General features: G+C 41.6%; 1 protein-coding gene across 1 annotated transcript in view; it reads right to left on the bottom strand.

The window, feature by feature from the left end:
• The window catches only part of LOC126267007 (venom carboxylesterase-6-like), a 102,525-nt gene that overhangs the window by 50,152 nt on the left and 30,078 nt on the right, over positions 1-22,295 (bottom strand). The window contains exon 4 of the mRNA XM_049971771.1: positions 10,922-11,107. Coding sequence (XP_049827728.1) covers positions 10,922-11,107 — 186 coding nt within the window. The remainder of the gene's footprint in view (positions 1-10,921; positions 11,108-22,295) is intronic.

The following is a 22,295-nucleotide window of genomic DNA, read 5'->3' as shown; positions in this document are numbered from 1 at the left end:
ATTATTATCACGGGAGACAGAATAACTTCAGACGCAACAGTCCACCGTTCAGTGATAACTCAGGGAGAAATTCTCCGCCACTTAACAGACAAGAAAGAAACTACAGGAACTACCGACATGACGACAGACGATATAATCGTAACGACAGACTTGATTTGCATCAGAACTGGCGAGATTCAAACAGAGCAGGGCACTCTCGACAAGTTGAATTTGTAGAAGTTAGGTCTCCTAATCCTAATAACGACGCGCGCCAACAAAGAAACAGACAATGACTCGCACCGCAGGCAGCCACGTGCGCCGGCTGGGCTTGAGAAAAATAACATAGGCGCTAACCTTGAGAAAAATTCCAGTATTCTTTACCGACATATACCGCATGATAATTGCATTCAAGTTCAAACTCTGAGTACTATAAAGGGTAAAAGATTACACCACATATCACATGCAAAACCGTTTATTGAAAGATAATCTGGTTTTTTACTTTGTCTTTGCCATAAAATTTTTCACTTCACGCTACTAATACAATTTGTCAGACTTAGAATCTGTTAACATGCAACCATGTTTGAAGTTAAATGTCCAGTCAAGTACCAAGAGAACTTATTTAAAAAGAAATTACGCATGCATTGTTATAGTGAACAGACGTCACAGTGTTATTGTGCGTGTACATTCTTGCTTGTTAGTTGCACGATTACGTAACGACTATAAGGCGCACATACTTAGAACATTTACCAGTATTGCTAATGAGATTTTAATGCAACATTTTGGTTTACTTCAAAATACATTCTGGATTTAAAGTACTTTCTGTGAGATACCAGATGACACAGTGGTTAGTTTATGTGACAGCTACACGATTTTATCATGACGCTACTAATGAGTGACAATTTACAATGTTGCTTTTGCAGTTTATATGTTTTATATCTGCACAGTTTTTCTGAATTATTCTGGAAAGTAAAACATGTTTTAGTGGTAACTTTTGTGGTATAGCTACAATTAGACAGCCTTTTCCATAGCACAGCAATACGTTACAGCACAGTACTTTCTGCGTCACGGCAATAAGCGTAATAACTAAGATATTTATACGCAAAGCAATTCACTTCGTTTATTACGAGGTAAGTACATTGACTTCAGCAGAACTTTGCTTACAGAGGACGATAACTACGACACTTCCACATAATTATCTTACAACAAGACGCACAGTTTATCTCTACAGTACACGTATTTGAGTGATTAATTTTGTACTTAAAACATTTATTTTTAAAGATATTTGAAGTACAATGATACAAAGGTTTTCCATGATACATTTCATTCCATTGCTGTAATCTGTAACACCTGAGGATATAATTACATTAATTCTCAGGGGGTACACGCTCACTTTGTGTATCATGTGTTTGGCAAGCACAAGGAGCCCTATCTAATATGGTATTCGCTTATACTACTTTACACAGCTATCTGATCATTTAACTGAGAGACAAACATTTTTTTTATTACGTCAGTGACACATGTTTACGCAATCACACAGTTGGATAATTTCACACTTATGAAATTGTATTTTGTCTGTACTTTGTGAAATTTTCATATTTTTTCGAAAACCATTGTGATAATATGAGAGCTTAGAATGATGTATTTGGTATGGGATCATGATTTTTAAAGTACGTTTGAGACAGGTGACACTTGACATGAGCAGAGAATTTTTTTTTAGGTTTGGAAATTATTGGAGGAAGCTACGACGAGTTTGAGAGTTGACTGAGGTGTTATAATGTGATTATTACGATGACTATGTGTATTATGCTGTTGTGGTATGTTCATGGTCAATAAGCTGATGCTATATGAGTTATTTGATTATGCTATGTATCTGTTATGATGAAATATTGAAGAAGTGTCGACGAATATGGTAAGGAATAAAGAGTAGTGGTTAGGGACTCTGGTTTGTGGAAAAGGATGTTGGAAACCGAGAATCGTACTTTAAGAGTTATGAAATGTATGTAAATGCTTGAATGTATTACAATGCCGACGAAAACTTTTTGGACACTGTTATATTAATAAAATTTTGTTTCTACAGATGTGTAACGCAAATTCTTGACCTGTGAAATTTTTTATATGAGACTGCCACTGTAGCGGAAACTGGTGTCGTAAATATTTCGGTAAGACAGTTAAGTGACCACCTGCACGTAATGCGTCGTGGGCACCCAGCTGGGCGACAGCCACCTGGAACAAGCCATTAGTGTGTGCCTTTCAGAGGCACAGGTAATAAAAAAAAAGGCCATTATGCTCGATATTGACATTTCTTTGTAGAAAGCGTCGCAAATACGACACGCTCAAACTTGAAAACATATGATTACACTTTGGAGTTCTTAATTTATGATATTTACTGAAATGAAATGATGAGAAACATTCCATGTCTATTGTCTTGCTAGTTGGAGGATTGTTTACTGCATTATGAAATGCCTTATGGCTAGCGAATGACGTTTCAGCTTTTGCTTTGATCCCTTAAATTTAAGTTCCTTTCTCATTCATTATGGACTGAACACTAATTGTGGTGCCACTAACAGCCTTTCCATATGACCAGAATCTGTGTTCTTTGAAAGATCACTTGCCAGTATTCTGAATGACGTTTCACGCTTGCTTTGCCTATTTTGTTGAATATCTAGTTTCTAGCTGCCCTACAGCATTGGTTAAAGTAAAATTTTATAGATGTATTAATATAAATATTTTATGCCTACAGACCCAGTAAAGACTAACTTCGTGACATACTTCCAAAAAAATGAGGGAGCACAAAAAGACATTGCCCTTCACAGGAACTGCATACGTAATTTTCTTTTCAAGTACTTGGTAATTTATTTCATTGAATAAGTATGGTGCACCATTTTAATTACATAGACATTAAGATGTGAATATACATTTCCCTTATCTGCGTTGTTGTCTTCAGTGTACTATTTTTTCTGCTTGTGGGTTTGTCATGTTTAGATATAAGTTTACGTTTATTGCTGCTTGCTTTGCTTACCTGCACCTTTTTTTTCATTGCTATTTGTATTAATTGTTTTGTGCTGCTACATTGCCTTGTCCCTTAGTTAAGCATCTGAGCTCAGTAGATTTAAGTTAGCTTAAGAGGGGGTAGCCTATATAAGAGAATGAGTTGCGATGGATTTGAAGAAATGCACTGAGAGGTTATATGAGAAAAGTACAGAAAGCAGGTATAGATAGGACATTTTGGAAATAATGAAGAACGAAGGGAGATCTCCGAGAAGTAAAGAAAGTTTTGTTTACAAAATACTACAGTAAAACAAACCCTGCCCTTTCCTTGTGTTATCCCGCTATGTGTTTGTGTACCCTTGTGTATTTATGTTCTTCCTGTCTTTATATGTTCATCTGATAAGACTTATGTTGTAGAATTTTCTAATATTCAGCTACGTTCACTATGATGAAGAATACTGTTATCCTCGACTATAATTTGCATTAATAATATGTCGTTTTCTTTGTAAATATGTTTAGAAATTATTTATTCTGTTCTGTTTTAATGCTCATGTGTCAAGTTGATGTTTCAAAAGTTATTCTGATCTTTTATGTATGTACTTATATCGTAATTTTGTAACACTGATGTATTTGCTATTTCGATTCTTTTGTAAAGCCTGTACTACTGCTAATGTTATCTGTATTGTTATGTTCTTTAATGATGTATTTTGTACCTTCGTTATTGTATTCTTATGTTATAAAATTGTAATTGACACCATTTCATCAAATTAAGTAACTTGTAAATTACATTTCACTGCACACGTTTCTGTTGGTCATAGTATATGGACAATATGTGAGAGGTAGGGACTGATAGTGTTTGCACGTGTGTTAATAATTCAGTAAGGGACTGGATAACAGCATTGCTGGTTGTAAGGACATTTCAAAAACAATTTTTGTGAGTGCACAAGTGGTGGTTATGGACTTGCTATATTATCCGCAAGACTCTTCAATGGTGATTGTGCACCTGCACAGTCAAACAGATGGCTGCTGGCCATCTCTACAAGGACTACAGTGGGTCTACACCTTTGACGACTCACCGATACCATTATTTCTACAAGGACTGCAGTGGGTCTGCACCTCTGGTGGCCCACCAATACCGTAATCTCTACCAGGACTACAATGGGTCTACTCTGTGACGACCTACCTACCAATATTCTTGAAAACTTCGACTGACTCTGCTGTGGGTTTGCTCTGTTGTGGCCCATTACCTGTCAGCATGTCAAGAGTCAGCACTGTCTTTCCGTTGGAAGGACAACACTACTTCTTCAAGACTGCATGGAAATCCACTACTTCCGTGTGCATTTTCTTTTACTACTCAGACTTTGAGAAAAACACTGCAATTTAACTTTGATGAATGATCAGGACTGTCTTTATGAACTGTGAGAAAATTTTAGCTTTTGACCAACATTGTATCGATAAGTGTGTGCATTTCATTTCTTTGTCATTGTAATTATGAAAAAATTTTTCAAATCTGTATTGGCCACTGCCCAAAACAATTTGTAAATTTTTTTGTGGGGAGCATGAGGGCTATGTAAGTAGGCTGTTTAGGTTTTTTTATTGGTAACTGGCTGTGCTGTGTGCAGTCAATGGCTGGTTGACATTGTTGTAATACTCGCCATTGTAGTGTTGAGCGGCTGGATGTTAACATCGCGTAGCGTTGCGCAGTTGGAGGTGAGCCGCCAGCAGTGGTGGACGTGGGGAGAGAGATGGCGGAGTTTTGAAATTTGTAAGAATTGGTGTCATGAACTGATATATATATTATGACTATTAAGGAAAAGCCGGCCGCGGTGGTCTCGCGGTTCTAGGCGCGCAGTCCGGAGCCGTGCGACTGCTACGGTCGCAGGTTCGAATCCTGCCTCGGGCATGGACGTGTGTGATGTCCTTAGGTTAGTTAGGTTTAATTAGTTCTAAGTTCTAGGGGACTAATGACCACAGCAGTTGAGTCCCATAGTGCTCAGAGCCATTTGAACCATTTTTTATTAAGGTAAATACATTGTTTGTTCTCTATTAAAATCTATCATTTGCTAACTGTGCCTCAGTAGTTAGTGACTTCCGTAGTTTGAATCTTTTAGTTAGCTGGCGGCAGTGGCGCTCGCTGTATTGCAGTAGTTCGAGTATCGAAGATTTTTGGTGAGGTAAGTGATTTGTGAAAGGTATAGGTTAATGTTAGTCAGGGCCATTCTTTTGTAGGGATTATTGAAAGTCAGATTGCGTTGCGCTAAAAATATTGTGTGTCAGTTTAAGCACAGTCTTGTACAATTTTTCTAAGGGGACGTTCCAAGCAGACCTTGGGGAAGATCAGTTTGGATTCCGGCAAAATTTAGGAACACACGAAGCAATACTGACACTACGACTTCTCATAGAGACTGGCTAAGGAAAGGTAAACCTGTTCTCCAGACCTAAACCCCATCGAGCACGTCGGGATGCTCTCGGTTGACGAATCGCTGCACGTCTTCAAACCCCTATGACACTTCAGGACCTCCGACAGGCACTGGTGCAAGATGGGAGGCTATAACCCAGCAGCTGCTCGACCACCTGATCCAGAGTATGCCAAACAGTTTTGCGGACTGTGTACGTGTGCATGGTGATCATATCCCATATTGATGATGGGATACATGCGCAGGAAACAGTGGCGCTGTGTAGCGCATGTGTTTCAGTACGGTTTTCTCTACTTATCACCAATACCGTGGTCTTATAGGTCTGTGTCGTGTGTGTTCCCTATGTGCCTATGCTATTAGCGCCAGTATTGTGTAGTGCCACGTTGTTTGGCATCACAGTCTGCAATTATCCTTAATTTATGAGCATGAGTGTACAATTTCCAGGGCGTCTGCCACGACGCAATTGGACACATGCCAGTCCTCAGCACTAATACGCATTTTACAAATTTCAAGTAGTCTTCAACGACACATCAGTACTTCCTGCTAGTTCTCAGTGCTCATACGCACAACAAAAATTCAAAGTCGTCCACAATGACGGAACAGATCTTCATGACCGTCCTGCCTTCTTCTCAAATTCTTTATTCTGAAGCGCACGCTCCAATCTCGTGACGTCAGCCACGAAGTTCGCGGCCTCCTGGCCCGTCCCTATTCATTGTAAACTAACTGGAGGCCTCCTACTCTTCTGTCACCACAGGGCCAACATAGAACCTTTGAGCGTAACCATTTGCTGCTTTCACATGATCAGACGTGCTCTGGGTACAACAAATTTTCAAACTACCACTACAAAGTGTTCTCGAGATACTTGCTTCAAAATGTGGAACTTCACTGTGGCGCCGATTCCAGCACTCAGTCCTATAGCGCTCACATTCTCTCATCTGGAGACTGATTACTTTTCTGTTATGTTTCCAGTATCTTCAGCACGGGCATGTACCTTCTACACGGGCATGCACTGTGTCTGCATCCACTCCAGTCGATGGTGGCATTTCTCCATTATTCACAGACGCATCAGGCAGCATGTCAGTTCAAGTGTTGTGTCGCTGTTAGACAATCACACACTGATGCTTCAGTTCCAATACTAGTTCCTGCACTCTGTAAGTGTGCCCTTGCAGTGGCAGATTCTTTGAGTATGACACTCAGTCTTCCCACCAAACGGATAGCGCAAGACCATTTATTTTCCCTTGCTCACTCACCTGCTGCCCACCGGAGGAGACAAGGATATTTTGTGCGAGGATGGCTCGTCCTTGAATGTGGATTCCTCTGCTGGCTCCATATCTTTGCTTATGCAAAACATGTGAGCTGTTTGGGCTAGGTGGTGTCGGAAGCGTACCATTGGATTATCTGCAGGAGCCCGTTCTTTGACAGAAACTTATGAGGAATTTCGATAATACACAACAATGTTGCGGCTGACGAGAGACTTATCCGACATTTAGCTGCAGCAGGACATGAGCGAACCCAACGGCTACGAATGAAAATTTGATACGATATTGCAGTACCTGTATTATAACCGTTATGAAGTATATGAAATGTCTTCACAGTTGCAAATATGGGCTACCATCAGCTGTATAATGGAATAACGGAAATGAAAATTTGTGCCGGACCAGAACTCGAACCTGGATTTCCCGTTTACCGCGAGTGGTAACCTTGCCAATGGTCTATCTGTGCACGACTATGGCCAGACCCAAACTTCCATGTCGTCAAGCGTCATCTCCAAACTGTACTCGTACATCCATTACGTATATTCCAGCACAGGAGAGACTTTTTATTTGAATGTCGCTTGTCCGGTGTCTGTGGATAAATACGATACTGAGCAAGAGACTTTCAAGTAAAATGTCTCCCCGTACAGGAATATACATAATGGACGTAAGAGTACAGGTCTTAAACACATGGTTGACGACACATGGAAGTCGCCAAGTTTCCGTCACTTCAGAGAGATAGCGTAGCTGCAAGACAGTTTCAAAATGGAATCTGTATGTGATGTACGTTACAAGCAATGTGCTGTCATTGAATTTCTCACTGCAGAGATAGGAACTGTGGGGAATATTCACAAACTCTTGTGCAAAGTCTATGTAGCATCTCCTGTCTACAGAAGTACAGTTAGTCGCTGAACACGGAGGGTGAGGTCATCAGAAGACGGCTCGGCAGAGGTCCATGATTTACAGCGGTCGGGGAGACCATCCACGGCTGTCACACCCGACATGTTGCAACGAAGTGATATCATTCGCGAGGACAGACGCCATTCGTGGAAGATATTTTGAGGACGATGAGGGGCTTATTCACACAGTGAAGCACTGGCTCCACCACCTGAACACAGATTATTACTGAAAGGGCACACACTCCCTTGTTTCGCGCTGGAGGAAGGCCATTGAACGGGAAGGAGATTACGTGAAAAAATAGGGTGTGTAGATAAAACATCATTCTTTCGTATGTTTAAATCTCATTATGTTCAATAAAGAATTGTTTGAGAAAAAAGTGCGGAGGACTACTTTCTGGGCAGCCCTCGTAATTCATAAAAATCTGCAGTTTTTTTCGATCTTCATGAAATTTTGCACATTTTATCATAAAGACAAGGGTAAGAGCACTGTCTACTTAAGATTTTGCAATCTGGCTTGTAACATGTAAGTTTGTTATCAAAGGTCTCTAAAAGTTCTTGGTGGATTTACTTTAAATTTCTGCACGAGCTGTTTTTACCAAACATCACGAAAACTACTTGACCGATTTACTTCAAATTTCCATATTCAGGCGAAAAAACGAAGAAAATTAATGAAAAATTAAATGCCTAACAAACGAAATATATCGCACTAAACTGACTGTACTTCCAATAGCGAGAATAAATTACAGCGCAGATACTCGCCTTGGATGTCACTAGATCGCGGCCAGAGCAAAAGCTCGAGACAACGACCCTAAACATATGGCTCTGAGAACTCGGGAGTGGTCGTTCTATAATGGTCCAAGAAGGGTTTTTTACTCCACCATAGACCCGGGATCTTAACCCGATAGAGCATGTTTGAGCACACTTGGATGCAAAAGTTCAAAAACGTCATTCTACAGGGAAGCGAGAATTTCAGTCGGTGTTGATAGAGAAATGGTTGAAGATCTCAGCAGATATTACTAGCAACTTCTCTCCATTCCAAGACGTCTAAAAGCTATTATCAGTGTTAACGGTATGCCAAGAGACTAGCATAATTTAGTTAAGTGAATTAGACTTTAACTACATTTTTGTGTAGATGTCCCAATACTTTTTTGATGCTTAGAGCAGCTAACATCTTTTTGGAAAATAATACGTGAGAATATCAGAAACTAATGCGCAATAGTTTTATTACCAAACATTTTAATAGGGAACATAACAAAAAAATAACAAATGAACTTACATCTTTTACCAATATCCCTACATAGTTACCAACGTTCTCAACACGTTTCTTCCATCGTGGCACCAGTTTCAATATGCCTTGTTCTTGTAAGTCCGTTTTGTTGGAGCATAAACAACTGCGGACTGCTGACTTCACTTTCGCATGTGTCACAAAGCGTTGGCCGGCGAGGAAATTTCTTCATGGGACCAACCAGGTGGAGGCCCGATAGTGCAAGATCCGGACTGTATGATGGACTCTGGAGAACCTAACACCTAAATCTGGAGACCTTCTCACGAAACGGAGCAGCAAAATGGGGGCAAGCATTGTCATGAAGGAGACTGACGCCGCAAGCATTGATGTTGTGGCGTTTATCACGAAAGGCGCAAAGCAAATTAACGAAGTTTTAATGTAGATTGATTGCAACATTCATTGTGGTCTCGAGTTCAGCAAAGTCCCCCAGAAACACACCAGACGTATCCTAGAATACTGTCACAAGCACTTTCCTAGCAGACTAACACACTTTGAGCTTTTTTCGTGCTGGGGAACCAGCACACATATCCACTCCATAGAGGCCAGCTTGGTTTCAGGCGTGAAGTGGCAGGCCCACGACTCATCATCAGTGACAATTTTTTTCAGAAAGTCATGAGCGTCAACTGCAAGCTACATCGCTGCACGAAGCAAACAGGGTAATGTACTGCGGCTCCGATCTTGCCAGAGCGTACAGATCTCAATCGCCACTTGCTCTCAGATGCGACTATATAGAGAAACTTCTGTAGATTTGAACAATCAAAGTCTGCACAGCGACAGATCAAATCAGATGGCGTTATCAACATTTTTAGAGCCAGATTACTTGTTTCACTTCTGCCACTCAGGACTCTTGTCCATAGTGGTCTCAAACCACCTGTTAGCTGTTTACGGTATTCAATCAATAACTTGTTTAGCATTTTTTTTCTTTGAAAAAATAAATGTTGTTGGAACTCTAGGAAACTTTTCTTCATTCTAAATCATATATAGTCCGCACAGGGTTAACTTTCAACTGTTCTTCAAGTGATGATACAGTAATATGCGCACCATATTTGTTTTTTAGTTCAGGCTTCTCTAGCTGGAACTGCGCATGTAAACAAAAATGCCTTCTATAGCACAAATTTCAAACTATCTCATTGTGACATTTTAACTTATCAGTTGCAGTAGCGAGGGAGAATAGTTATTGTGAGTTACCGTCTGATCCTTCATCGTATTTTGGTTGTGGGAAAGCAATTTTACTATAACAACCTTATGTTTACTACTGTGCATTTAAGTAAATGTAATTCTGTCTTGTACGTAAGTTACAGCGTGAATAGTAATAAAACCGACAAACTGCAGGGACGGATATCTGACTATAAATGGAGGAAAGAAAGTCCTATGAACATGTGTACGTAAATGCATCATTGCCACGGTAGATGGCGTTGACGGATGACAGTACTGACCATGTACTGTGCATTCCACGTGTGTTTCTGGCACTGTGATCAACGCAGCACTCTGTAAGGAGCAGAATGGCCCGGATGCATATCGTGAACAAGCCGAAATGGTGTAGTGTACGGCCAAGCAGATACAATCGATCAAGAGGCAACACGACTATACAAAAACAAATACCATCACAGACGCAAATCACATCACGCAACATTCAAGCCCGTCTTGGGCGCTTTTGTGATCATAGGTCCTTTCAGAGAGACGAACTTGAATGTTTGGAGGACCGATTTCTACTGGACATTGAGGTGAGACCTAGTACAAGCTCCAAACAAGTGGCACTCCAACATGGTGTAAGTTAAATTATGGATATGGAATCCTGCGTGACAGCCGTTACTGTCACTATCACCTGTAACACACAAGAAAAACATGGCGCCTGGTCTGAGGAACAGTCATCCTTCAGCGCCATCTAACGTGAAAACGATGTCTTTCCGGACACTTATAAGTGCATTATAATAATTATTTATAGGACCTTTCTTCCTCCATTTATAGTCAGGAATCTGTCCCTGCAGTTTGTCGGTTTTCTTAATGTTCTCTTTGTGTAATGGTGGGTGTGCCATTGCTTCACGGTGGCACTTCACGTGCAGACAGCCTGCGGCCACACCGTGGCGGTGCGTTACTCACGCTTGCTGTACTCCGAGATGGCGTGGAAGTGCGCGCTGGCGGCGCCCGCCTCGTGGCCGAGTAGCGTGATGCTGCCCTCGTTGCCGTCGAAGTACATGGCGTTGCGGCGCACCCAGGTGAGCAGCCGGTGCTGGTCCTTGAGGCCGTAGTTGCCCGGCAGCGCCGCGTGCCCGGCCGCCAGGAAGCCTGCGCAAACAAACCCGCCGTGTTTGCAGTCGGCCCGCGCCGCGGTCAGCAAGTTCCTGCGCACTCGCGCAGGTCCGCGCAAGTACCCGCTTTCATCTGTACAAATATCTCACGTCGATGTGTGCCGAGTTACCGGCGTGCGCCAGTGCATAAACTAAACGGTTCAAAGCTCCAGCTGCTCGCTCCGTAATCTCTGCAGACGTCGGAAGTGGAACGGGAGAGAAGATGTTTGCAACGTTCTTGTATCAACGGTCAGAATCTCGTCGCCATTGAGTTATTGGCGGTCAAACATTTTTATCCTCAACACGCACAGTGGAAGTGAAACTCTATAGAGACGAGGTGCTGGCAGAAGTAAAGCTGTGAGGACGGGGCGTGAGTCGTGCTTGGGTAGCTCAGTTGGTTGAGCACTTGCCCGCGAAAGGCAAAGGTCCCGAGTTCGAGTCTCGGTCCGGCACACAGTTTTAATCTGCCAGGAAGTTTCATGACATAATGTGCACAGATGATAGTAGCGGAATTACCACGAATGGCTTTAACATACCTGCACTAGAAGTGGTGATCAACGCGAAATTCCACTGAGATGCTAGCGTAACGTCCACATACCAAATGCACTGAGTGACAAAAGTCGTGGGATAGCTCCAAGATCGTGTCAGACCTTTTTAATTCCATGCGTATTGCAGCAACTCGACGTGGACTCAACAAATCGTTGCAAGTCCTGTGCAGAAATATTGAGCCGTGCTGCCTCTGTAGCTGTTCATATTGCGAAAGTGTTTCCGGTGCAGGATTTTGTTCACGAATGGCCTCTCGATTGCCCGAAGAAGTGGTCGAGAAGTTCTAGGCGCTTCAGTCTGGAACTGCGCGACCGTTACGGTCACAGGTTGGAATCCTGCCTGGGGCATGGATGTCTGTGATGTCCTTAGGTTAGTTAGGATTAAGTAGGTCTTAGTTCTAGGGGACTGATGACCTCTAATGTTAAGTCCCATAGTGCTCAGAGCCATTTTTTTTTACCTGTCGATTATGTCCCATAAATATGTGATGGGATTCATGTCGGGCGACAAGGGTGGTCAAATCATTCGCTAAAATTGTCCAAAACATTCTTAAGACCAATCGCAAATAACTGTTTCCCGGTGAAACCACAGCTTTGTCATCCATAAAATTTCCATCATTATTTAGGAACGTTAAGCCCATTAATAGCTGAAAATGGTCTCCAATTAGCCAGACATAAATAGAGCCACCCACTAGCTTCCACAGTGCCTTATTGACAACTTGGGTCCATGCCTTCGTGCGGTCTGCGTCACACGGCTCAAACCAATTTCAATCGGGGCTCATCTGTCCAACCAATGTGGTCACGAGCCCATGAGAGGCGCTGCTGGCGATGTCGTGCTCTTAGCTAAAAAAAAATGTTCAAATGTGTGTGAAATCTTATCGGACTTACTGCCAAGGTCATCAGTCCCTAAGCTTACACACTACTTAACCTAAATTATCCTAAGGACAAACACACACAACCATGCCCGAGGGAGGACTCGAACCTTCGCCGGGACCAGCCGCACAGTCCATGACTGCAGCGCCTACGGCCGCTCGGCTAATCCCGCGCGGCGTACTGTTAGCAAAGGCACTTGCGCCGGTCGTCTGCTGCCATACACACTGCCCTAACTCATACGTTCGTCGTAGGACTACTTTGATTTCTACCGTTATCCTAAGCAGTGTTGCCTGTCTTTTAGCAGTGACAACTTACGCGGCGCTGCTGCTCTCCGTTAAGTGCCGCCGTCCATAGCGTTGTCCGTGGCGGGAGGTAATGCCTGAAATCTGGTATTCTTGGCAGATTCTTGACACTATGAATCTCGGAATATTGAATTGCCTAACGATTACCGAAATGGAATGTTCCATGCGTTCACCTCCAACTACTATTCCGCATTCAGAGTCTGTTAATTACCGTCGTGCGGCCATAATCTCGTAGAAAACCTGAGTAAAAAAGACAGCTCTGCCAATGCACTGCCCTTTTAGCCTTTGTGTATGCGATATTTACCGCCGTCTCTATAAGTGCATATCGCTATCCAATGACTTTTGTCACCTCAGTGTAGTTATACAACAGGTATGGGGTGATGTCATTACATAAATGATACATTCAACAGATGAAACTCCACTGAACGCACGTACGACAAACAAGTTTACAGGAAGTCCCCACATGTCGGTAGTATCCATCGCCTGCGGTCAATAGTATGTCGCAATCACTGTGTAATGTCTTCATAAGCGCTACTGCAAAATAGTACAGCATAGTTCTTATGAACTACTGGACGCGAAGTACCACCAAGCGAAGAGGTCTGAGGTGTTAGGTCAGGTGACCTCGGAGCCCACATAGACGGTCTTTCGCGGCGGGGTCAGGGATTTTCTCTGCCTCGTGATGACTGGGTGTTTTGTGTTGTCCTTAGGTTAGTTAGGTTTAAGTAGTTCTAAATTCTAGGAGACTGATGACCTCAGAAGTTAAGTCGCATAGTGCTCAGAGCCATTTGAACCCTACACGGTCTTCCTATCCACCGTCCAGGAAACACGCAGTTGAATTAATCTCGAACAATGTTAGCAAAGTGGAGAGAGGTCGGCCGGAGTGGCCGTGCGGTTCTAGGCGCTACAGTCTGAAACCGAGGGACCGCTACGGTCGCAGGTTCGAATCCTGCCTCGGGCATGGACGTGTGTGATGTCCTTAGGTTAGTTAGGTTTAAGTAGTTCTAAGTTATAGGTGACTGATGACCTCAGAAGTTAAGTCGCATAGTGCTCAGGGCCATTTGAACCAAAGTGGAGAGAAGCCCCGTCTTTCAGGTAGACAACGGAATTCAGAATATAATCAGACAGAAACTACGTTCTCCAAGGAAAACTCAAGCGTGTCAAGCTATCTGAAACCCCTTATCGCTTGAACTGCATAAAAGAATGGCCCATAAGTCTTACTACTTAGCCAGACTTTCAGTTTCGAAGTGCTTCTGTCCTATTCTTGCACCTCACGAGTGTTATTGTTCGCCCATATCCGGCATCTGTGGCGATTCACAAATCAGTTTGTGGTACGTGGCCTCATCTGAACAGTGGATGTTATCTAACATGTTTTTTTTTTCTTTTTTCACACAGCCTCCAAAACGCCAGCAGTTATTTCCATATGGGTGGCATAATCTTGACCGACCCCCCCCCCCCCTTATGTGATTCATTACCTTGATGCGATACGCCCTTTTCTTCCGTGTAAAATGAAGAGTACACTATTTCCAATATTGTGTTTCTTGGTAATTATAATCATCACAGGTTGCAATATTACTCTCATATATCAAGTGGTAATAATATACCTATGATGATCTTTGTTATGAGATAATACAGATTCTGATTACATTGCCAGTTTCTAAGTTTCAGTGGCATAAGGCCTCATATTATCAAAGGTGTTATGAAATTAAAACTTACTCACTGTCTCTTCCTTATCTTAATGAACGTTTTTCAGTTATATGACCTTCGCTCTATTTGACTGATTATGGCCGATGTAAAGCTACTTTACCTATACGTTCTGTATGAATGTTGTCGTTTAAAAAAATTTAATTATATGTTGAGCCACTATGGAAATAACATTAATCAAGGTATTTTTATGGCATGCTTCCTGTAATTAATTTTTATTATATATGAGGTCTGTTCAAAAAATGCCAGTACATTCGTAATTTCGCGCCAATGGTGTGTTGGAGCGAAACTCAATTGGCATTCCTGCGCACGCCTAAGTTTAATGTGTAACTGCCGAAAGTTTCATTGTATGTCTGTTAGTTATTGTACGGTGTTGCATTGAGTAGGAAGTTGAGTCACACAGTTTACGAATTTCGAGAGGGAGAGTTATAGGAGCAACGTGTCTGCATTAAATTCTGCGTGTAACTCGGGGAAACCTTTACAGAGACACACAAAATGATGCAGGAAGCTTACGGTGATGATTGCTTAAGCCATATGTCAACGAAATTGTACATGCCATCGAAGGCTGACTGTCTGGGAGATTGCAGCAATGTAACATTTCTGTTGGATCACGTCACGAAATCCTGAGACAGTATTGGAATGCAACGTGTTGCCACCATGTTCTTCCCACGGCTCATGTGCTAAAACCAGGAAAACTTTCCCCTCGTAATCTGTGAATAGTTATTGGATTCCCCAAATAAGAACGAAATATTCCTTAAGAGAATCATAACTGGTGATGAGACGTGGGTCTACGGTTATGAAGTTGAGACCAAGGTTCAATCTCCACAATGACTCGGTAAAGGTTCTCCAAGAGCAAAGAAAGTTCGTCAGGTCACATCAAATGTCAAAGCCATGCTGATAGTTTCCTTTGACTCTGAACGATTAGTTCATTATGAATTCGTGCCATACGGAAAAACTGTTAATCGGTTGTACTATCGAGACGGGTTCCGAGGCCTGCGACAAAATGTGAGAAGGAAACGGCCTGGAATGTAGCGCTAAAATTCATGGCTCTTGCATCACGATAACGCACCCGCATTGTATTATTATTGCACAAAAAACAAAATCACTAATGCCTCATCCTCCGTATTCTTCAGACCTGACCCCTACAGTCTTTTTTTATTTCAAAACTGAAAAACCCCGTTGAAAGAACGAAAATTTCCAACAATGAACAAGATAAAAGAAAATTCACAGACGGCGCTTCGCGCTATTCGGGAAGAGGCGTATAAATGCTTCCGAAAGCGGAAACGTTGTTGGGAGTGGTGTATAGATTGTGAAGGAGAACATTTAGAAGGAGACCATGCACAATAAGAAAAAGGTAAGCGTAGAAAAATTTTGTGGACGAAGTTCCGGAATTTTTTGAACAGACCTCTTAATTCTTAATCTTGCTGCAATAGCATGTGCAATTTTTGTATTCTGGATCTATAATTTTGATTCCTATAAGCTGCCGTATGTTGCTGAATTCCTATGTGCAGTTTTATATGTTAGATCTGAAGATGGCTCGTGCGTAGCTGAAACTGGTAAAATGAAAAGTTATTTGCGATCATGACTTCGAGGATTTTGAGTCTTTAGTATAAAAGAATCTTACATTTATATTGGATGTTAACAAAACGCTCTTTTCCTAAAACGCCTTTCGTGCTACAACCAGTTTGCATTTTCTAGCCTTCGTATTTTCTGCAAAAATAACGTAACTCATCTACTACTTTTAGTGTATTTCCTCAGGTTCTATCAGAATTACATGATTTAATACGCCCTACGGTCCATTACCTTTCTTGATGTTCATTTTATAACCTCTTTCCAAGACTCTGTCCATTACGTCCAACAGCTCGTGCTAGACCTTTGCTATCTATTGCAGTGTCACGATGTCGTCTGCGAACCTCAAAGATTTTAGTTTTTCTTGCCTGGACTTTATTCCCTTTCCAATTTTCCTTGTTTTCCTTTACTGCTTGCTCAGTGTGCTGAATGAATTACATGGGAGACAGACTACAACCTTGCCTCATTCCGCCGGCCGGGGTGGCCGAGCGGTTCTATGCGCTACAGTCTGGAACCGCGCTACCGCTGCGGTCGCAGGTGCGAATCCTGCCTTGGGCATGGATGTGTGTGATGTCCTTAGGTTAGTTAGGTTTAGGTAGTTCTAAGTCCTAGGGGACTGATGACCTCAGAAGTTAAGTCCCATAGTGCTCAGAGCCATGTCTCACTCCCTTGCCAACACCGTTTCCCTTTCACTCCCTATATTTACAATCAGATTCCTGTCGATACAATACAAATATGTATCTAATTTTCTTTATGCATGCCATAAAGTACCACTACGATTGCAGTCGTGTTTACGTACAAGTTTGTCAACACTGCAGTATTTCTGGCACCTCATGTGTTCCGCATACTTAATGGCGGAGATGCTCTAATTTCAATTTTCTGAGAGTTGTGATATTGTGTACAAAATACGATAAACTTATGTAGAGCATGCGAATGAATCGTACTAGAAACAGACGCTCCACGGTAACAGAATAAATTTCACCTTTTCTGTAAACAAGAGTTTCTCCTGTAATACATGAATCTCCAGTATTCAAACTACCTCCAAAAGTACATGTATAGTGATTTTATTTCGTCTCAAATGCGCTATCTATATAGCAAGCAGCATTTAGGATGTCCTTTAGCTAATATAACAGGATTTGATCTTTCTTTTGGTAGAATAAAGGCTTTTTTTACTCGTACTGAACTTAGTTGGTGCAACCTATGGGTAGATGAATCCAATAAACACATTTTGTTTCCTTCAAACTAAGACAAGTCAGTCTTTCCTTATGGGCCCCTACATTGTGATACTGATTCAGAAAAATTCTGTTTCCAACGCTCGAGATAGTATACTCGGTATGTCATTACTACGAGTATAATATTGTCACGCAAACTTAAATTCATTGTATCAGCGACAAAATAAAGTTCCGAAACCATATCAGAAAATACAGCTACAGACCATCTTCCGATTTCAATGTATTCACCATATGCATGAATAAACACCGCTGTTCAGACACTTGTCTTCTTGTGTGCTATTGTTCTTGGCTAAAGTTTTGTGTAATCAATCAAAGGTCATTCTTTGTTGTAATTAGTTTTAGGCAGCTGCACAAGCACAAAACTTGCGTGTTATTATCTATTTACAGATCGTACTGTCAAAAAATCTCATCAGTAATAGAAGTCTTGTGAAATATTTAACAACGCTGTGTGATGATCGGTTCGTACCGTTGGTTTTAAATTACTATGTCTCCTCTGCACTACTATTACAATCTGCTACCTCAATTATTGAGTTTAGAATTTTACGACAGCTTTGTTTAAATGAACTTGGCAAAACGAAAGGTTTTAAAAAAAATGTCTTTCACCGAACGTCTGAATTTGTGGTCTGTTACAATGATGCTCCTTTCGTACTCACTACATTCCATTTCTGATTTCGTTCTAACTGTAAACACGATTCTGGAGTGACATGTTCTTAAATAGCTCCTTCTTGGGCACTTTATTATATTTTTTGACGCTATGGCGTCTCATGGAGAACAGACAAAGCATATTGTTCGTTTGTTCACCATACATATGCAAGGATTTACCAGCTAGAAAGTCATCTACTGACATCTTCCCCACATTTTAGAGGAACAACTAGCTACAACTAGCTGGATCTTGAAATTCGTCATGAACTCCTTAACTGATTTCTTAACGAGAAACTCAAGAACGTCATTTTGAATGATGTGACCTTTCGATACTTTTCCATACTGCGAGCACGGCGACGTCTGGTAGTGCGGCAACCCGCTAGCCAGAGTTGTGCTGCAGTTTTGCATAAGGGAGGAACACTCTTCCAAATGAGAGAAATGTGAAGAACATCTAAATACGCGGATAAACCAAAACATCATTATTACCTGCTTAATAGCGTGTTTGACAGCGTTTGGAGCACAATACAGCACCAATTCTGCTTTTCGCCCATTCGAAAAGCCCTCGTCAGGTTTCTGAAGGTACGTGGTACGTCTATATCTACATCTACATCTACAACCATACCAGCTGACGGTGTGTGGCGGAAGGTACCTTGAGTACCTCTATCGGTTCTCCCTTCAATTCCAGTCTCGTATTGTTCGTGGAAAAAATGATTGTTGGTATGCCTCTGTGTGGGCTCTAATCTAATCTCCCTGATTTTATCCTCATAGTCTCTTCACGAGATATACGTAGGAGGGAGCAATATACTGCTTGAGGTATGTTCTCGAAACTTCAACAAAAGCCCACACGGAGCTACTGAGCGTCTCTCCTGCAGAGTCTTCCACTGGAGTTTATCTATCATCTCCATAACGCTTTCGCGATTACTAAATGATCCTGTAACGAAACGCGCTGCTCTCCGTTGGATCTTCTCTATCTCTTCTATCAACCCTATCTGGTACGGATCCCACACTGCTGAGCAGTATTCAAGCAGTGGGCGAACAAGAGTACTGTAACCTACTTCCTTTGTTTTCGGATTGCAGTTCCTTGGGATTCTTCCAATGAATCTCAGTCTGGCATCTGCTTTACCGACGATCAACTTTATATGATCATTCCATTTTAAATCACTCCTAATGCCTTTTCCCAAATAATTTATGGAATTAACTGCTTCCAGTTGCTGACCTGCTATATTGTAGCTAAATGATAGGGGATCTTTCTTTCCGTGTATTCGCAGCACACTACACTTGTCTACATTGAGATTCAATCGCCATCCCCTGCACCATGCGTCAATTCGCTGCAGATCCTCCTCCATTTCAGTACAATTTTCCATTGTTACTACCTCTCGATATACCACAGCATCATCCGCAAAATCGTCAGTGAACTTCCGATGTCATCCACAAGGTCATTTATGTATATTGTGAACAGCAACGGTCCTGTGACACTCCCCTGCGGCACACCTGAAATCACTCTTACTTCGGAAGACTTCTCTCCATTGAGAATGACATGCTGCATTAGTCGAGTCCATGCCACGTCGTGTTGCTGCACTTCTGCGTGCTCGCGGAGGCCCTACACGATATTAGGCAAGTGTACCACTTTCTTTGGCTCTTCATTGTCTGTCCCTGTGGTAACTGATTATAAGCATTTAGGTCTTTACTATTATGTTGTTTGGTTCCTGGACTGGGATTGTGGAATACCGGCCTTCCAGATCTAATAAGAGCATCATAGCTGTATTCAGAATCTGTTTATCTTTCCCTTGCTCAGTGTTTTCCATCTGCCTTTTTGTAATTTGTACTGTTGTGCGAATTTGTTTAACATATGCGTGGAAATGCTGTATGTGGGTGCGTTACTGTAATTCACAGTTGGTCAGAAAAGTGTGTATTTTTGGTTGGCTGCTCGTTTTAGAGTATTACGTTTTCTGTGTTATAAGAACTGTTTGTCTGTCATGAAGTGTATGTTTTATAAGATTCAGAACATTTTTCATTTTTGCGAGGAAGCTGTTTGTCAGGTCTGACTTTAGTTTTACGTTTTTCTCAGTGTCACCTCTCTAGCACAATACTCCCCCAACCAGCCAGCGTCCAGAGTGTGGTGCATGTTTCGAACAGCGGTTAGCCTGTATCCGGAGATAAGTTTCGATCTGGTGTAGATAGAAACGTGATTCATATGACTAGGTGGCACGCTTCTGTTATTTACAACTCAGTTTATTGTCCCATTCCCACTGTAGTCACAATTAATGGTGCCGTTGAGTCAACATTGAACACGTAGGGCCTGCGTGCTGTGAAGCCCCATTTTCAACTGTGTGTGCTGAACGGTGAGCTCCGAAACACTCGTGCCTGCACCAGGTCTGTACTCTGTCATCAGATCAGCCACAGGGAACAGCCTATCGGCTTTATAGACAGGACAACCTCCATGTTCCGTGTTGAGGCGAACACACCCAAGCCCATTCGTGGTTTCGCCACTTTACTTAGAAGATCAATACAGTAGCACGTGGACAGCCAACCAGCTTGGCGATTTCCGAGATGTTCGATTCCAGGTGCTCAGCCAGAGCAATCTACCCTCTACCAAAGCCTCTTACGTCGTGGACATCGCTGACTGCGGTCCGATACACTTTCCTTACCGTGTAACGTACTTGCAACGTCGCAGGTGACATTTAATCTCCCATTGAGCAGTGGTCATAACGTTTTGTCTCAGTGTACATCTATACTGTTCTATTGTTCGAATATCATTTTCTTTGAAAGGTATTGTAACGTAACTTTCCTTACCAGCAGAATAAAATCTGGACATGCAATGCTTTTAAGAATGGATTTCGTCGGAAAAAAGTACAACTGCGATGGCACGATCCAGTTATTAACGTAACACACATCACGGCCGTTGTATTGAATCTCGCTGTATTAGCATTAAACGTACGTAAAGAGATGTAACTAAATGCATGAAGTTTTTTCGCCAGCTTTTTCTTTTAATTTATACAGTTTATAACTCCGCAACTTATTCTCTCATGATTTTTTAGATGATTAATGCTGTTATTTTTTGTCACTTCTCTTTTCTGTGTATGTATATGCTTAATTAACTTTTCAATACACACTATTTGAAAATTGTAATATAATAAATTATGAAGCACTGTTAAAATGTAATATTATATGTCAGGGAAGTTCAGATTTCCAGAATCCAAAGAATCCGTTTCAAAGTTGATAACAATATCGTTCAACGCGCACGAGCGTAGAGTGAGTAGCAGAGAGACAGTGGAACGAGAGAGTTCCTATTCTTGTGTCCTGAGGTACGTCGCAAGGTGGCTGTGCCCTAATGCATGATGGAAATTGTCTTTGAAATGGTGTTGTAAGCATCGCAAGGCATTATGGAAATTTGAGCAAGCATACTTCTGGGCACAGTACAGGCTGTATAGCAAGAAGTGTTAATTGGAGTACCGTTACCAAAAATTACTAAAAGTTACGCATTATTAAAGAAGAGCCCATTGCCAACAGTGTTCATTACAGAATACATTACGTCGCTCCATCAGCAACTTGCCACAAAGTAAAATCAAGCAAGTTATCTTTTTTGTCACGTACACGGCTTGCCAGCGTACTAGTTTCAGTACTTCAACGTTATACTGTTTGCTTAATTGTAACATAAATCTCAATAGTGGTGCTGATTATCCCTATACATTAACCGTCAGGTTTCTTCATAAATACCAAGGAAGTCGCGAGTGAAAGAGATAATTCAATGAAGATAAAAGCAACTAAAAGCAGTTATTTCTTGAAATCAGTGGCAGTATTTATTAAATTCTTTGTACAATGTTACGCCTCTGTTGCATCCTGTTAGTGAAGTAAAAGTTATTTCACAGCAAAGTGCTAATTCTATTCCAAATTAAGCGAGTTTTATAATTTTATGTTATATACTTATCAAATATTCCAGGTGCTATTGATTTTCACAAGCCTGGCATTGCCTAGTCCTTCTTTGTTAGTTATTGAAGTCATTACGTACTTTTCTGCGATATATTTATTATGGAACAGTGATCTGTCCCTGGTATTTGTTTCACCGAACCAGTACAGTGAATAACGTAATCCAGAACATTTCGTGAGACATGTTAATAGTAACTGTTATTGGTTTTTACTAATTGTTAGAAATTTCAATACATTACCAATCAATTTAACACCTTATATGTGGCTTTACAATCAAATTCGCGCGTGTGCAATTTTGTCCCGCTACTGCCTTACTTTACATTTATAATTACTACGTAATTTCAATGTCGATTCAGTCATTAACCAAGTTTATCTTTTGTTCGTTTTTGGGCTGGCGA

This window comes from Schistocerca gregaria, chromosome 4 (assembly GCF_023897955.1).
Source record: "Schistocerca gregaria isolate iqSchGreg1 chromosome 4, iqSchGreg1.2, whole genome shotgun sequence".
NCBI lineage: Eukaryota > Metazoa > Arthropoda > Insecta > Orthoptera > Acrididae > Schistocerca > Schistocerca gregaria.
This window is presented reverse-complemented; position numbering and strand designations above follow the sequence as displayed.